Raw genomic sequence first — 18,360 nt, forward strand, 5'->3', positions numbered from 1 at the left:
CTATAAAAGCGCTTTTGGGCCTCGTTGTAGGACTTTTGGACTGGTGTATCATCTTTTAAATAGATTTTGAGTTGTAAGTCAGGAATACAACCAAAATCTGTCTCATCTTTGGCAAAGACATCTGACTGGTCGAATAACATACTTTTACAGTCTTCTGGTATTCCTCAGCTTAATGAGACAGGTCAACAGGAGGATGCCAGTTGTCTTTGGTCTTCTGTGTGGTTGCATGTATTTAATTATTTTTTCATAAAGTCCGTTCATGAGTACACAACTGAGCTGAACACAAGTGGGCTATATTCTGAGGTGTTGGCTCACAGCTCATGGGGGAATGTCGGACTGGTTTAAGATCAAGTATATCTTTAAGAGTACTAAGAACTGAGGTCTTTCACCTTTGCAACACAGATATCATGTTTCATAGAGTTCTGAATCGGGACTTTGGTGCATTTGAATGAGCCAACAAAGCCATCAAATAAAGCTGGGAACTATTCTCCGTGGGTGTAATGTTCGTGAGAGTGAAGACTAATTCTTCCGCATTGCTGTCACTGACAGTCAATGCTTCTTTAAGTGTTTCAGTTAGGATCACGTTATCATGCTGATCAAAGTTTGCTTACAAAGTTTGATAACTTATGCAATTACATTACTTCCTAATGGAGGGTAATTACAGTCACGACTGATAAGAAGTGGCACTCTGATTGCCACAAGGACTGATGGATGGGTCCATCAGAGTGCCACTTCTTATCAGTCATGTTGGTTTAGCAGCAGAAATTTCAAGGGACATAAATGATCCAAGTGGCTGTATTTTATGGGATAGAACTTGTTCAATCCACGATCTGCTTACCTTGGTCACTTGTTCTCCTGAATCAAGCAGCATGAAGAGGTACCACATTAATGGAACATGAGACAATGCATTGCTTAGCAATGAGTTGAGCTACTCTTTGGGTCTTACTGACCAAACAAAACATCAAATACGGTCCATATTGTTTCTTTGCATACAGTCATTGCATTTACCTGCTATGAATCAGATCAGTAGGTGAGTGGCAGTCTTTCAGCTTCACAGTCCCACTGGGGGTGAACATCTGAGCTAGATGTCACAGTGTGTCCTGGTTTGTTTCTTTTTCATGTTTCATGTTCTTAGTTTGTCTTGTTTCCTGGTTTGCCATGCGATTCCCATGCGCTCATGTGTCCTTGTGTCAGGTAGTCATTGGTTCATTGGTTAATCATTGTTCACAGTTGTGTTTTGTCTAGTCATAATGTTTGCTTTTTGTCTTTGTCTAATTGAATGTCAGTGTAACCATGTCAAGCCAAGTCTTTGATTTATGTTTTGGATCCTTTTGAATAAACTGAACTTGGGTTCTTTACACTTGCCTCCAGTGGACATTTGTTACAGAATACAAGACCCTAAAAAATGAACCCAGCAGTCTTTCACCTTCTGCAATTTAACCAAGGCGACTGTCCCATCGAGGACTATGCTGAAGACTTTTGTGAGCTTTGTCATGTGGTGGATTTTAATAATGTTGCCCTCAAGGACATTTTTAGATAGTTGTGGGGCGCCACCTCTCCAAGTCCAGAGTCCAGTGACACCACCTGTCAGCATCCAGAGCCAAGCGAAGGCTCCAGCTGTCACAGGGTGTTTTGGTGTAGGTTCATGTTTCATGTTGATGTTTTTGACTTTATCATGTTCAGCCATGTTTTGTCATGCACTTCCAGGTTTGTCATGTGATCCTGCCAAGTGCTCCCTTGTCTTGTGTTCTGTCATGTCATTGGTTCATTGTTTGATTATTGTTCACAGGCGTCCCTTGTCCAGGCATTAGTCTGTGGCTCCCAAAACCTAGGCAGCTGACTCGTTGCCTCGCTGCCTCATCAGACAATGACATGTAAGGCAGCGTTTTGTGCATGAAGGCATCTCATGAAACTAATTTCAGACAGACTTCTAAGGCAGTGTAACAGTTTAATGATCTACAGCTAAATAGAGAGAGCTTTGGTGAGAACTAAACACATATTTAATTACTACAGAAGTGATTTCTCACTAGAAATGACATCAGAAGTGTAATATGTTGGTAAGAATCGTACATTTACACACAAACTGACCCGCAAACACAACTTCTGGATGCCATCTTTTTCCCCCAGCTCAACTGTCACTGAATGGAAAGCACAGGATTGTGGGATATCAAAGGCAGCGGAGGACACATGTACGGTGCCTTCAAAAATCGATCAGATGAAAGTATTTCAGGAGACAGGAAGTGAAGCAAACATTAGATTCTGACGGAGCTTGATGCCTTCCTGCCTTCAAATGTGTCCTCCGAAGGCAGCATTTACCAGGTCACGCAGCCTCAATATATATTAAGCCTTCCCCTGCGTCCCAATTCGCATACTATCCATACTTAATAGTATTCGAAAATAGGATTAGTATGTCCCAAATCATAGTATGTTGAAAAGAGTATTCCAAAGATTCCAAGATGATTTACTATTTCCGGTCCAAATTCGAAGTATGGACCGATGGGCACTCAAACGGCTGATATTGCCCACAACCCATTGCGAGTTGGACGAGGATTCGATTAGAACTACAAACGCGGATAAAAAGCGTTAAAAAACTACAAACATGACGGATGTGCGAGTTCGACGGTTAAGTAGAGAAGTTTAGATAAAGGGGTTTGAGTGACCAACTATCATTATTTAACCTGACAAAAATATATTTATTCAGTGTTGTCCACATTATATTTCACCTGCAGCAGCATTGTGAACTTTTTCAATGACACGTTTGGCCATTAACTTTTAAATGCTTCATTATATTTAAACTGCAAACACATGAGGAGTTTCTGACCCACAAAGACCCACACATGGCAGATCAACGAGTGGCTACATTTCTCTCCGATACGGTAGGAGATTAAGCTGAATGTGGAGGATTTGAACTGTGACGAATCTGACAATGATTGGCAGGGCAGTTAAACAGTGATGGGATGCTCGTAACTAAGCGACAGAGTCCGTTAGAGGTGGTGAAGCAGTATGTCCCGAAGCTTGCATACTTTTCTGCTACACACTCAAAAGTATATACTTTTTCTTCACAAAAAGAGTACATACTTTTAGGACATAAGTAGGCGAATTGGGACGCAGCATTCATGTTTGCCATGAGTCTTTGTCTGTTATTGAATGGGTAACCCACAGTTGGTGAGGCTGTTTGAGTCAAGTCTGTTTGAGTCAAGTATGTTTAAGTCAGTCAAGTTTGGTCAAGTCAAGCCTTTTGTTAATGTGTTTTTGTTTGTTTATGACCTCCTCAGTGGATTTTCTTTACACCAGCCCATGATCAGTGTGCAGGGAGAGCTCCAGCACCCGACCAGTGTTCAGAGACAGATCCTGATCATTACCCAATAGTCCTGCCCAATCATTTTTTTTAGGGGGCAGACTTTGATTAGGCCATGAAGGCAGCGCTTCTGTGGTTCCATAATCTTCCCAGGCTGCCATGGTCCCATTAACTGTCCAAGCTGCGATGGCTCCCTGAGACACTTCATGGCCCAGGTCCAACCCCCCTTTTTCTAGTTTTGGCCAAGTCTTTGTTTTCTTTTTTGGAACTTGCCTCCAGTGGACATTTGTTATACTAAATGCTTGGTTAGAGAAGAACCTAAAGCAGTTAGTTCTTTGATTGCATCACGGTTTGCTTGTAACTCGCTGTCAACTTTTTTGGGGGTGTTCAGTTCACTTTGGGAGTGCTGAGCTACTGGTCTGTTTTTACCTACTGCACTCAGTCTTTCCAATCGGCCTTCTTTAGTTGTTGATTTTGTTATTTCTTCAAAGAATGCTTCACTAACCTGCATATCTGAGGGAAAAGGCTGTTTCTCTCATTTAACCCCTGGTAAAGTGTGTGAAAGAATGTGCCCACAATTAGCTCTTTGTTAAAACTGAAACTGTGCCATTGTCTCTCAGAGGAATGTGCAGAGCACAATTGTAGACTTTGAACTCTTGCTGTTTAATTCACAGGACCAGACGCCAGTTATTTTGCCAAGATATTTATTTTATTTAAAACGAACAAGGCCTTGCAAGACGCAAGCTTCTCTGGTACTTCTCTGAGTCATGGACACGGTGTGTGTGTGTGTGTGTGTGTGTGTGTGTGTGTGTGTGTGTGTGTGTGTGTGTGTGTGTGTGTGTGTGTGTGTGTGTGTGTGTGTGTGTGTGTGTGTGTGTGTGTGTGTGTGTGTGTGTGTGTGTGTGTGTGTGTGTGTGTGTGTGTGTGTGTGTGTGTGTGTGTGTGTGTGTGTGTGTGTGTGTGTGTGTGCATGCACCCAGAAGAACGAATGGTTTGCATTAAAAATGCTGTCAGCATCATAGCTGTCAACATTGAACATTGAACATTGAAAGGAGATTTTCTGGAATCCATCCCCAAAATAAAGGATTTTCTTTTTTACACGATTCTACCCACAAACCTTAAAAAATAAAAAGCACTAATCATAACAGTCTAAAGAGTTTACACAATATATATTATAGAATGACAGACCAATTGATATGTTTAAAGTTCTTTATGAACAAAGTAATCTATAAGATCAAGTGAGTGTTTAATCGGTACCAGTACCCACTGGTACCATCTTTCGGTAGTTAAGAGATATATCAATAAATGTAAGTCATTTATAGAAGTTAGCATACAGTATAGTATACAGAAATGTCCATATTAATAAACAACAAAACATACCAGAGCATACAAACCATTGATCCATTAATCAAAAAACTGTATATTCTTTAAAAAAAAAAAAAACATTGTAAAGTCATCCTTGCTTTTTTATTGATAATGTTCTCCAAACTGGTGCAATAGCCCTTAGTCTCCTAAAGAAAATTAATAGGCTACTTATTAATTTGGCTTGGAACCTGAAGTTTCTTCTGTATATGACATTTTCCCCAAATAATAAAAAGTTGTAATATATATATATATATATATATATATATATATATATATATATATATATATATAGAGGGCTGTGAGTGCAGTGGTGTTTTCGGTTTGTGTAGCCATCGCTATAAAATACATTATCAGGAGGAAAACGAAAGTGCTTAAACGTGCAGCAATGGTTAATCAGCAACTAAATACAGTTCAGTTGCGTTTACCACACCTTTGCGAGCAACAACACGCCTGTCCTCCAAAGCACGAGAGGGCGCTGTGCGGCTCTGGCTCTGCGTGTTGCTTACGGAAGTGTAAGAAAAGAAAACAACATTGGCCTTCGCCACCTGATAGAAGCAAAACCAGACAGCTGTTTAGGGGTAAGAAGACTTTTTAGTCGTTTTTTAATAATACGTTGAGCGCTCTATGGGTCTTATGATGAATTAAGACACGACTGTGGTGATTAAACTGCGAAGTTTTATTTGTAAAATAAGGTGTATGTTATCCAGCTCATGTGCTAATTCCTTATCGGCTGGATTTAGCAGCATTAGCTTGGTCACATCACTGTAAACAAATAAAATGCAAGGCAAAAGGACCACATTAGACAGACTTTTGATGTTTGTCTTTAGTTTTAAACATGCAAGTAGTTATATGCATATACTAATAAAGCGCTAACACACTGTATTTGATCAAACGGCAGTGTAAATGTCATGATGGCTTTGTGAATATTCTTCTAGCGTGTGAAGTGCGATGCCCACGAACTAATCTCTCATCTGTGTGTCTTTGTTATTTATTAATCGCATTGAACGTGTATTTCATGTGGCGTATCCAGTAGTATTCCTGTCTGGATAGCACGGAAAGAAGAAGACAAAGAGATGTCCGACAGCGAAGACAGTGATTTCTCCGATAACCAGAGTGAGAGGAGCAGCGAGGCTGAGGAGGCGGAAGAGAATGAGGTGTGACAAACAGCTCCTCCCTCAATCTCAATCTGTGTTTAAAACAGCTGGATGTCAATATGTACCTTTGAAGGATAGCCAAAACCATGCTCTGATCTTCAAATAATCGTAATATTTGAATGTGTTTCATTGTATTTTGTTTATATACAGCTCTGGAAAAAATTGAGACCACTTCAAAATGAAAATTTCCGGATCTTTTACTCACCCCCATCTCATCCAAGATGTTCATGTCTTTCTTAAATCGAAAAGAAATTCAGTTTTTTGAGGAAAACATTTGAGGAGATTTCTCCACATCAAAGACTTCAATGGCAACCAAAATGTTGAAGGTCCACATCAATGCAGTTTCAGAGGCTCAGCACGATTCCAGACGAGGATATAGCGAAACCATCGGCCAATTTATAAAAATAAACTAAAAATGTATATAATTTTAAAAAACTAAATTGCTCATCTTGCACTGCTCTGCTGATTTTTTTTTAATCACATTGGAAAGGTCACACTAGACGTGAGCAGAAGTACCACCCCCTGTGTCTACAAAACACTCGTGTGAAGACTAATACAAATGTCTTTTAGGAAAAAAAAGACGTTAAAATGATGATGAATCGGACGATTTTGAAGTTTAGGATGGAGTGTTTTTTGGTAAAGGGAGTTTGTGTTAGTCCTCGCATGTTCTCTTTGGGCGGTGCTTCTAAGTCTAGTAACCTTTCTGACCTGATTACTCAATCCGTGGTGAGCCGCAGAGCAGTGCAAGATGAGCAATTTAGGTTCAAAAGTACATTTTAATGACAGATGGTTTCGCTAGATAAGACCCTATTCCTTGTCTTGGATCGTGCAGAGCCTCTAAAGCTTTTTGAAGCTGCAATGATTTGAACCTTCAACATTTTGGTTGCCATTGAAGTCTATGATGTGGAGAAAAAAACTGAAATGTTTTCCTCAAAAAACTTGATTCATTTTCGACTGAAGAAAGACATAAACACCTTGGATGAGATGGGGGTGAGTAAAATATCAGGACATTTTCAGTTTGAAGTGAACCAATCCTTTAACATTGAGAAATCAATGTTACGTGGTCTTTAATTGTTTCCAGAGGTGTGATTTGTAGGGGGGTGGGACCCCCTCTGGTCTATGTATCCCTGCCTCTGCTAAATTATATATTTGTATCCCTGGTGGGGGGGATGCTACTCCATAAACCACCAACAGAGCATATAAAAATATTTTTTGAAACATCACCAAGTAAAACACTGTAACATGACAACACAAACTTTAAAAGGAAAGAAGTTACGCATGCTCACAAACATTCAGGAGCTGGGGACCATTCTTCGCTGTTTAATACATATGAGATGATTTGATAGATGCCAGATCTTCTAATCATGATAATTGGTCTCTGGCTAATTTGGTTCTTCAAACAAATTGGCAGATTTGATTAAAATATCTGGATTAAGTCTGTCGGAGGTCACTGCGCGTTCTTGTGTTCCCTGAAGAGGGAAGATGCATCGATACTCGAAACCACGATCAGCAATGCAACGATTTGCTGCTGGCAAAACTGCAACATAATCACATCATCATATAATAATAATAATAAAAAACACCTGGTGAAAAACTTGACGAGTTTCTGGACCTGTATAAGGAAACAGCCAAGCAACCAAAATTACATAAAAGTTATAATAGATATTAAATGTGTACTGTTTTTTTCACATGAATCCCAATCATTTTTTATTCAGGATTTCTAGTATTTGTACAGGCTTTACATTTTTATTTCAAAATTGTAAATAGCAATTCCAGGGCTTGACTGGGACAAGTGGCTTTTTTTTGAAGGGGCAAGTGAAAGATTTTTACTTGCCCAAGCAGACAAGTAGCCTGGTTAAAACGTCAAAAATAATGAGGGAATCATCAAAATGCAAGAATGATTCTGTATTCATTTAGTGTATGTGGCGATCGATAGTGAATAATAATATATAATGTACTGACGGTAACACGATCCAAATCAAGACAAATGAGCGCCGCTCACACAGTGATACTGAGTGGATTCTTACTAGAATGGTAACTTAAACACCTCTGATTAGTCATTATTTTCAACAGAAATCACTGTGACTGGCTACAGTACTCAACACTGCAAAATCACATTGTAAATAGACACTGTGACAGCGCCGTTGAAATCACATCACACAAATATATCAACCAGATCACTTTAATTTACTTACTTTTCCGTTTTATTTTACAACACATTATATGGTGCACCTAGTAATATAACAAGGTATGGCAGTGGCCATACCCAATTGACAACCCTGTGTGTGTGTGTGTGTGTGTGTGTGTGTGTGTGTGTGTGTGTGTGTGTGTGTGTGTGTGTGTGTGTGTGTGTGTGTGTGTGTGTCCACTTTTCAAAATACTTATAAATCATACAGGATGAGTTTTTTTGAGAAAGTAAAAATGCCGAATGTTTCCTGTGATGGGTAGGTTTAGGGGCTGAGTGTGTGATGGGTAGGTTTAGGGGCTGTGTGTGTGAGTGTGTGATGGGTAGGTTTAGGGGTAGGGGCAGTGTAAGGGGATATAAATACGGTTTGTACAGTATAAAAACCATTACGCCTATGGAATGTCCCCACATTTCACAAAAACAAACGTGTGTGTTTGTAATCTTTATTCTAAGTCTGTTCACTTATTTTTTTGGTAAATGCTCTTAGCCAGTTCGCACTGCATGAAGTCTTGTCTATTTTTGAAGCTTATTTTATCCAATAGCTGCCCAGACTCAAGGTCTTTCTAATTGGAATGAAAATTGAGCAATCTGTCCGTTTTGTTTTTACATGTTATTTAGAGTTGGTTTATCTGAAATAGTTAAGTTTACAATTGCTCAATTGATTCATTCCTAAGGATGAGGAAGAGCAGGGGAGTATAACTGGCAGTGATAAGGCTGCTGAGGAGGAGGGAGAAGATTTGGAGGATGAGGAGGAATATGATGAAGAGGAAGAAGAGGATGATGACCGGCCCAGGAAAAAACCTCGGCATGGTGGCTTCATCTTGGACGAAGCCGGTTCGAAAAATCCCTCACCAACATAATTTACTTACTTATTTTCAACATATGTGGCCTTTTTTGCATACCATAAATATATATGTATAAAGATGTATCTCTGTTTGACTAGATGTTGATGATGAGTATGATGATGAAGATCCATGGGAGGATGGTGCTGAAGACATCTTGGAAAAAGGTGTGACTTTATTATTTCTAAGTTATACTGAAATTACTGAATTACTTGCATAGATTTACTATTTATTTTATAGCTGATGTAATTATGTTCCCTGTATATGCCTAATATAAACTTATCTGTTTATAGTGTTGCCATTATTTGCTGTATGCTTTATATCATATCCCTAGCTTAAAAAAAGTAAGAAATGGAGGCATTTTAAGTTGGGGTGTAACGATACATTACCGATATATTGCAATATAAAATATGGTGATATGTATCACTGATGTTAACGATATGATTCCCGGTATAGATTTGTTTTATCCAAGGCTCACCTTGCTGTGTATAAGGTATCCAAAAATGTAAATTCAGTCATCATGTACTCACCCTCGTGTTGTTTTGAATAACTTCCAAACAAAAATTGAGATATTTTTATGAAACCTGAGATATTTCTGTTCCTTCATTCAAAGTCCATTCCTCTCAAACTTAAAAGATAAAAAAAAAAAGTCATAAAGGCATCGTAAAAATATCTAACTGAGTGATCCGATCCAAATCCAAGTCTTCTGAAGAGAGACGAATGATGGCTTTAAATTATGAACAGATTTACGACGACTAAACAGTAAAGGTCTTTATACACCTCTGAAATCATATCTATTGCTGTTAATAGATCCTCATAAATACTACACACTGCACTTTTAAACCTTGTTTTTAAGCCTCATTTTGTAAATCTACCGTAAGCAACTAATTTAAGCCCCGTTTCCACCACAGGAACTTTACCCAGGAACTAGGAACTTTGGGTGGTACTTCGTGTGTTTAGACCGCAGGAACCAGGGTAAAATTGAAGTTCCGGGTAAATATTTCCCCCTCCAAACGGCCCTGCTCGCGAGGTAGTACTTTTTCAAAGTTCAGGAACTTTCGAGGGCGGGACTTGGGCGCTGAACATGCTGATTGGTTGAGCTCACGCAGTTCAACCGGCATTTTTAAAAGTCTTTTGCGAGGTTCGTTCTGCGTTCAGTAAATATCAGTCTTTGCTCTCTGTCTGGTGGCGCGCGGTCGTCTCAGCCATCTCACGTTCAATGTCCGTAATAGCTGATAATAATATACATTGTCATTTTAAATCTAGCTTTACAAGCTTTCTGAATATGCTGCAGCTGCATGCTGCTGAATCTGCATATTAGTGCTCTTTTCTGTCATTGTTAATTACCTCTTTAGTAAACCTATACATAACCAGCAAAAGCAGCAAAGCTTGAATCTCGTCCATACTCGTTATTAATTTTTTTTTCACCATGTAAACGACCTGACCGATTACTTTTAAGTGTGTGTCCTTACATGACGTGACGGCGCGCGCCGCGCTCATGTTGACAAGAGAGGAAAGTACATTTTTCTGAGGGGTAAACTTTTTATTTCGTAAGTTATGAAGATAATGTTGGAGTAATGACACAGCGTATATTGCCCCAGGCAGTTTTTACTTTAACTGCGCCTGACAGAAGATTTTTTTTTCTGAGATGATTATTACACTTTACAACAAATAGCTATAAATAATACTGTATTGGTCCTGGTGGCCGTTAAGAGTTGCTATGGCTACAGTCAACACACTCCAGCTGCTGGAGAAAACAGCGTTGACATTTTTGGTGCGGCAGACAAACTGCATATGACAAAATGATTGCGATTGAAAGTCATCACATGTAAACACCAGATCGGTTTAGATAACGTCTCATGTAAACAGATCACTAAATCTTTCAATCGGTACACACACAAATGATTACTGTCCTTCACTGATTTGGAGGAACAGTCGCGCGCAGTCCTACATCACCGGACTAATTTGCCTAATCTTCTCGGAACTTTATCGCGGTCGAAACGCAGACAGCTGCAGGTCTGGGGGGGAGAAAAGTTCCTGTAAAAAAGTTCCTGGTACAAATAGTTCCGGGTAATTTTGGTGGAAACGGGGCTTTAGACATGCAAACTGGATGCCAGTGTGGCGAGCTGTAGTGGATATTTGTGGCTCCTCATAATACAATAATAATGAAATGAGAAAACTTCTCTTTATATTGGCTTATATCGCGATACATATTGTATTGTGAGGTCACGTTCGATACAAATCGAGATACTGAAAAGTGTATCGTTACACCCCTAATTTTAAGTGAGATACGGACAACAGGCTGTACATTAAATGCTGTATAAACTGATGCCAGTAATTTGAATGTATTTCTTGCTCTCATTGATTCTTTATTTCTTGTGCATGCCTCCTTCAGTTAACGGTAAACCAACTCCAGATTTCTCTGTTTTCTCTGTCTAATTGAACTGATTCATTTTCAAATCATTGTTACACATTCGGTAAAATCCATTCCCATAATCTGCACCCCTCTAACATCTGTTTGTGATGTTTAAAGCTGTTTGGCAAATGTTTCATTTGTTTACATTTCTGAATAAGGAGCATGGATGGCAAATGCATTTTTAGCTGTACATTTGTTATTTATTTTTTTTGCATTCTCTCAACATACCCAGTAAGTGTAACGTTAATAAAGGCGATCATTATAAAACACGCACCTCATTAAACAAGGGACTGGATAGTGGGGAGAGACTGACTGAGTTCTGAAAGGGAACAATTTATTGTAATTTGCCTGAAAATGCTCCTTCTAACAAAAAGGAAACCCAATTCTTCATTGATAGTATTGTGCTTATTGTACTGCATAAGCTAACAGTGACATGACATCATCACCACGTAGTTTCCATCTTTAAAATGTCACCTGTCTAAGCCTGCCCATCAGTGTTAATTTCCCTTTTTTTATTTCTGTTATCTGGTCCTGTTTATGCCCTTGCCTGAAATTACTATAATGGCTCATGTTCCCCCCTTCCTCCCTCAACACTGGATTTGATCAGAAGAGGCTGAAGGTATGTGCATAAATCTTCTGGTGTGCATGGATATTTGCTTTTATTAGGAATCAACCATGTTTGCAATAGCTGTGTTTATATGCACTGCTTTAGGTCTGTCCGTTACAGATTCTGAATGTATACTACCATTCAAGCAACTAGGGTCAGTAACATTTAAATGTGCACTATGTAGTATTTTTGCAGTAAAATATCCAAAAACCACTAGGCCAGTGTTATATATTTTGTTCAGTTGAGTACTTACAATATCCCAAATATTTCAAATTATTTGTAAATTGTGAGAAAATTGCTATTTTAACTAATGACCGGGACGTTTCAGCATAGTGTTTTGAGGGAGTCGCCTGTCAATTGCGTCATATCTGCGTTACCCTCAGTTTTATTCTGCAGAAGCGCTTTTCTCTTAGCAGCGTGAACATATCACAGCAGTGCTGAGTGAACGCACAGAGTAACGTCATAACATCATTTTAAACACACTTAAATGTATCTAATATGATAAACAAAGCTGCTTTACCTCATGACCGGAAAGCAGAAACTGCAGACGCCCGGAAACTGTGTCCCGTCCCGTCATAATAAAAGTCCCGGTATTTGCAAGCCTTGTGTTTGTATAACAATCAATCCAGCTGCCGTGCTCAGCTCCACAACACTCGGTCCTGCTCTGCTTTACTCTACAGTAAGGTTAATAACCGCATCCATGAACATGATTTCTGCCCATGTCCTACCAGCTGTAAGGTGAAGACCACATGTGCCAAGACACTGCGCTCACACTCGGCGTCATCAAACTACGCCTTTGTTTTGAATAGGCGCCCTCCAGTGGACGGAAAGTTGCATAGTGCACCTTTAAAAAAAGAAAAGAAATTAGCTCTTTAGCATTCATGCATAAAATTGACTAAATGTGACTGTAAAAATGGTTCTTTTGAACTTTTGTATGAATTAAAAATCCTTATAAAAAGCATCAGAGTTTCAAAAATAAAAAAAAATTATCACAAAAATAACTAGCACAATTATTTAATAAGATAATAATAAGAGTTTCTTGAGCACTGATTTCTGAAGGGTCCTGTGACACTGTATACTGGAGTAACGATGCTGAAAATCACTATATAAATAGTTACATTTACATTTTAAAATATATTTAAATAAAAATTGAAATATTCCTTTTTTTTACTGTATTTTCTTTAAAAAAAATACCTTGATGACTTTTTTACAAAAACATAAAAAAAATCTTACCAACCCAAATGGTAGTGTACATTTTATATGACAACGTTTTTATATTCATGGGCATTGTGTTAAAAAAGTTTCTGAATAATAATAAATTATAATTTACAAGTATTTTGATTAATAGATTAAAGGGAAAAAAGTCTGGCAATATTTACAAACCTGTATGAGTTTCTTTCCTCTGCTGAACACAAAAGAAGATATTTAGTAGAATGTCTGTAACCAAACAGTTGATGGACCCATTGATTTCCCTTTGATTGGGCCTGGTTGGTAACGCATATTCTCCAAATTGATTTTGTGTTCAGCAGAAAAAAGAAACTCATACAGGTTTGGAATCACTTGAGGGTGAGTAAATGATGATTTTTGGATTCTTTCAGTTGGATTGAAATGTAATTTAGATGGAGGTTAATCAGGTTGTTCAGTTTGAGGAACTTGTAATTTGGCAAATTATTAACGGATTATTACACTGACTGCATATAAACATAGCGGCCCCACTTTATATTAGGTGTCCTTAAGTACTATGTACTTACATCAAAAAATAAGTACAGTGTACCTACTTTGTTCAAATTGTATCGCAAAACACCTTTGCTGATATTGAGGTGGGATACGGGTAGGGTTAGGGTCAGGTGTGGTGGTGTGGGTCAGTTTAAGGGTAGGGTTAGGGACAGGTGTGGTGGTGTGGGTCAGTTTAAGGGTAGGGTTAGGGTCAGGTGTGGTGGTGTGGGTCAGTTTAAGGGTAGAGTTAGGGTCAGGTGTGGTGGTGTGGGTCAGTTTAAGGGTAGGGTTAGGGACAGGTGTGGTGGTGTGGGTCAGTTTAAGGGTAGGGTTAGGGACAGGTGTGGTGGTGTGGGTCAGTTTAAGGGTAGGGTTAGGGACAGGTGTGGTGGTGTGGGTCAGTTTAAGGGTAGGGTTAGGGACAGGTGTGGTGGTGTGGGTCAGTTTAAGGGTAGGGTTAGGGACAGGTGTGGTGGTGTGGGTCAGTTTAAGGGTAGGGTTAGGGTCAGGTGTGGTGGTGTGGGTCAGTTTAAGGGTAGGGTTAGGGACAGGTGTGGTGGTGTGGGTCAGTTTAAGGGTAGAGTTAGGGACAGGTGTGGTGGTGTGGGTCAGTTTAAGGGTAGAGTTAGGGACAGGTGTGGTGGTGTGGGTCAGTTTAAGGGTAGGGTTAGGGACAGGTGTGGTGGTGTGGGTCAGTTTAAGGGTAGAGTTAGGGACAGGTGTGGTGGTGTGGGTCAGTTTAAGGGTAGAGTTAGGGACAGGTGTGGTGGTGTGGGTCAGTTTAAGGGTAGAGTTAGGGACAGGTGTGGTGGTGTGGGTCAGTTTAAGGGTAGGGTTAGGGACAGATGTGGTGGTGTGGGTCAGTTTAAGGGTAGGGTTAGGGACAGGTGTGGTGGTGTGGGTCAGTTTTAGGGTAGAGTTAGGGACAGGTGTGGTGGTGTGGGTCAGTTTAAGGGTAGGGTTAGGGACAGGTGTGGTGGTGTGGGTCAGTTTAAGGGTAGGGTTAGGGACAGGTGTGGTGGTGTGGGTCAGTTTTAGGGTAGAGTTAGGGACAGGTGTGGTGGTGTGGGTCAGTTTAAGGGTAGGGTTAGGGACAGGTGTGGTGGTGTGGGTCAGTTTAAGGGTAGCGTTAGGGACAGGTGTGGTGGTGTGGGTCAGTTTAAGGGTAGAGTTAGGGACAGGTGTGGTGGTGTGGGTCAGTTTAAGGGTAGAGTTAGGGACAGGTGTGGTGGTGTGGGTCAGTTTAAGGGTAGGGTTAGGGACAGGTGTGGTGGTGTGGGTCAGTTTAAGGGTAGAGTTAGGGACAGGTGTGGTGGTGTGGGTCAGTTTAAGGGTAGAGTTAGGGACAGGTGTGGTGGTGTGGGTCAGTTTAAGGGTAGGGTTAGGGACAGGCGTGGTGGTGTGGGTCAGTTTAAGGGTAGAGTTAGGGACAGGTGTGGTGGTGTGGGTCTGTTTAAGGGTAGGGTTAGGGACAGGTGTGGTGGTGTGGGTCAGTTTAAGGGTAGAGTTAGGGACAGGTGTGGTGGTGTGGGTCAGTTTAAGGATAGAGTTAGGGACAGGTGTGGTGGTGTGGGTCAGTTTAAGGGTAGGGTTAGGGTCAGGTGTGGTGGTGTGGGTCAGTTTAAGGGTAGGGTTAGGGACAGGTGTGGTGGTGTGGGTCAGTTTAAGGGGAGAGTTAGGGACTGGTGTGGTGGTGTGGGTCAGTTTAAGGGTAGGGTTAGGGTCAGGTGTGGTGGTGTGGGTCAGTTTAAGGGGAGAGTTAGGGACAGGTGTGGTGGTGTGGGTCAGTTTAAGGGTAGGGTTAGGGACAGGTGTGGTGGTGTGGGTCAGTTTAAGGGTAGAGTTAGGGACAGGTGTGGTGGTGTGGGTCAGTTTAAGGGTAGAGTTAGGGACAGGTGTGGTGGTGTGGGTCAGTTTAAGGGTAGAGTTAGGGACAGGTGTGGTGGTGTGGGTCAGTTTAAGGGTAGAGTTAGGGACAGGTGTGGTGGTGTGGGTCAGTTTAAGGGTAGAGTTAGGGACAGGTGTGGTGGTGTGGGTCAGTTTAAGGGGAGAGTTAGGGACAGGTGTGGTGGTGTGGGTCAGTTTAAGGGTAGAGTTAGGGACAGGTGTGGTGGTGTGGGTCAGTTTAAGGGTAGAGTTAGGGACAGGTGTGGTGGTGTGGGTCAGTTTAAGGGTAGAGTTAGGGACAGGTGTGGTGGTGTGGGTCAGTTTAAGGGTAGAGTTAGGGACAGGTGTGGTGGTGTGGGTCAGTTTAAGGGTAGAGTTAGGGACAGGTGTGGTGGTGTGGGTCAGTTTAAGGGTAGAGTTAGGGACAGGTGTGGTGGTGTGGGTCAGTTTAAGGGTAGAGTTAGGTGTAAGGGAAGTGGCAACAGTGTAATGAGAAGTGTAACTACAGAAATGAATTACAGACGTAATTACATACAGGTATTTAAAAAATGTAAGTACAATGTAAAAACATGTATGTACACAATAAGTGCATTGTATCAGATGATAAATTACAATGTTAGTACAAAGTAGTTAAGTCCATCGAATATAAAGTGGGTCCAACATAGCTACTAGCAATTTTTTTTATAGCCACAATATAATTTTCTTTTTGCCGATTGCTTGTTCTGTTTTCATCTGTTAGTGTCCAACATTGACCAAACAGTCTTAGATGAGGATCACTCTGGGTCAAGGAGGTTGCAGAATCTCTGGAGGTGTGACGACTGCACTAAACACACGTTTTTTTTTTTTTTACATGGCTGAATCTGAAGAATGGAAATCATTTGAAATATTTCTCTGTTTCTCTATAGGGATTCACGTGAGGAAGCTCTGGGGGAGTATTACATGAGGAAATATGCCAAGTCCTCAGGAGGCGAGCAGTAAGTCAACAAGAGTTCATGGCACTTATGAAATGCATGACTGACTTTAGAACTAAAGGAATGTTGGTAAACTGCATTAACCTTTCTTTTTTAGCTAAACTTAATTGTTCTGTTGTTTACTTCAGTTTCTATGGCGGCTCTGAAGATCTTTCTGATGACATCACTCAGCAGCAATTGCTTCCTGGGGTCAAGTATGAAGGAAAAAATAAATAAATAATGAATTAAATATATTTTTTACAATTCAACTGGGCTTGTGTTAAGAGATTTTTCTCTTGCAGGGATCCTAATTTGTGGACCGTTAAGTGTAAGGTTAGTTCTTGACTTATCTATCATGCGTTTTACAGGTGCTGTGGTAAGGCTTCAGTGTGTGCACTGATTAATTCTTCTGTTTCTCTGTAGATTGGAGAGGAGAGAGCAACAGCCATCGCCTTGATGCGAAAATTCATTGCTTATCAGTGCACTGACACGGTAGGTTTTCCATAGTCCCTCTGTCTTAACTTAAGGCAGGGCTCAAAACTAAGGCTTTTTTTCTACTGGCCTGGTTGGCCCGACCACAAAAAAAGTAATTAATAAATAAATAAATAAATGAGATAAAATCCATGTAACCTAAATAAATAAGGTAATGAGACAAATCTACTAGCCTAACTCGTATACATTTTAAATGTTCTTTAATAGTCAGTAATAAAATAAGAACAAATAATTAAATTATGAGCAAGAGCATACATACAACAGAACAAACATATACTAATGTAAAATATTGCTATAGATATACACAATATTGGAAAAAACGTACATTGCAACATTCTGTGTCTTTGATGTCGTGGGCTAGTTTGAGTTGTAGTTCAGTAATGGCGGCGGAGAAAGATGCGAACTAAACCATTCATTCCATTGTGGCACCGCTGCCGAATATCCAGAAGTTAAAGCCGGAGCAATAACAATCTTTGCTGAGGTTTGTTGGTGCACCACCAGCATAAAAATCCCCGGCCGAGTTACCTACTGCTTTTGACAAACCCCAAGGTCGTGTGGTGATGTAATCGCTGTTCGAATCCACATCTCTGAGTTTTCTAAAATATATAACTTCAAAATTCACTTTTTATATCCTTTTTGACCACTGCAGAGCATTGTACGGTACGGTTGCGCTTTGCTGTTATTTGAATGCATTTCTAGACTTGCGTTTCTTTAAATTTTGCTATGTATTTACAAGAGCAATATATTTCATCACCGCTCAAACAAATTAAAATAAAAGCACGTAAACATTTGAATTGGTCCGTTATTTATAGCAGCATTTATTATCGTACCAAGAATGTAACATTTTATTTACAGCATACAATCATGTTACGGACCACGTGAGGGGCACGCTCCCGATCACAAACTCTCCCCTCCACCGTGGTGTGAATTATACACAATCCGAATGTACAAGTTTTTGGTTTTATCCAAGCGGCAACCTCCCGCGATCTCTCTTGGAAGCCAATACGGAAGTAATGTAAACTGCAATTCCTCAACTGGCCACTAGGGACAGGCTCCAGAAGGGAGCAGAATCTCATTGAGCCCCATGTTAAAATTCTCAACTTTAAAGCAGAAAAAAACATGTTTACAGCCTGGTACAAATTGTGGTTTTGGCTTATACGGCTAATTTTGATCTTCATGACAACTCTGAGGGGGGTGAATTTTTTTATAACTCATTCGTTTACGTTATATAAAGCCTTAAAGTTCTGCGTAATTAAGGGCGTGGTTACAAGTGGATAGCCATTTATCCGCCGTCTATAATTATTGCGTCACCTCAGCTCCGCGCACATCCCGCCTTTTTGACCATTTTCTGTTATCCGGGAGTGACACGCGATGACTCGCTCACAAGATGGCAACGCCCAGCTCGACTCTACTTTAAGCTTCAGAACGGCTTATCAGAATCCGATGGG

General features: G+C 40.3%; 1 protein-coding gene across 2 annotated transcripts in view; it reads left to right on the top strand.

Annotated features, from left to right (window-relative positions):
- Positions 1–5,083: 5,083 nt before the first annotated feature.
- Positions 5,084–18,360, top strand: part of supt5h (SPT5 homolog, DSIF elongation factor subunit) — a 40,670-nt gene continuing 27,393 nt past the window's right edge. Inside the window, exons 1-10 of one of the 2 annotated variants that reach the window (XM_067451229.1) lie at positions 5,084–5,241; positions 5,694–5,817; positions 8,677–8,836; positions 8,946–9,011; positions 11,868–11,879; positions 16,210–16,279; positions 16,376–16,444; positions 16,570–16,635; positions 16,723–16,753; positions 16,844–16,912. In XM_067451229.1, the coding sequence (XP_067307330.1) occupies positions 5,737–5,817; positions 8,677–8,836; positions 8,946–9,011; positions 11,868–11,879; positions 16,210–16,279; positions 16,376–16,444; positions 16,570–16,635; positions 16,723–16,753; positions 16,844–16,912 (624 nt within the window). In that variant the 5' untranslated portion in view covers positions 5,084–5,241; positions 5,694–5,736. The remainder of the gene's footprint in view (positions 5,242–5,693; positions 5,818–8,676; positions 8,837–8,945; positions 9,012–11,867; positions 11,880–16,209; positions 16,280–16,375; positions 16,445–16,569; positions 16,636–16,722; positions 16,754–16,843; positions 16,913–18,360) is intronic. The other variant, XM_067451230.1, reaches the window with a different exon arrangement.

This window comes from Pseudorasbora parva, chromosome 8 (assembly GCF_024679245.1).
Source record: "Pseudorasbora parva isolate DD20220531a chromosome 8, ASM2467924v1, whole genome shotgun sequence".
Taxonomy (NCBI): Eukaryota; Metazoa; Chordata; class Actinopteri; order Cypriniformes; family Gobionidae; genus Pseudorasbora; species Pseudorasbora parva.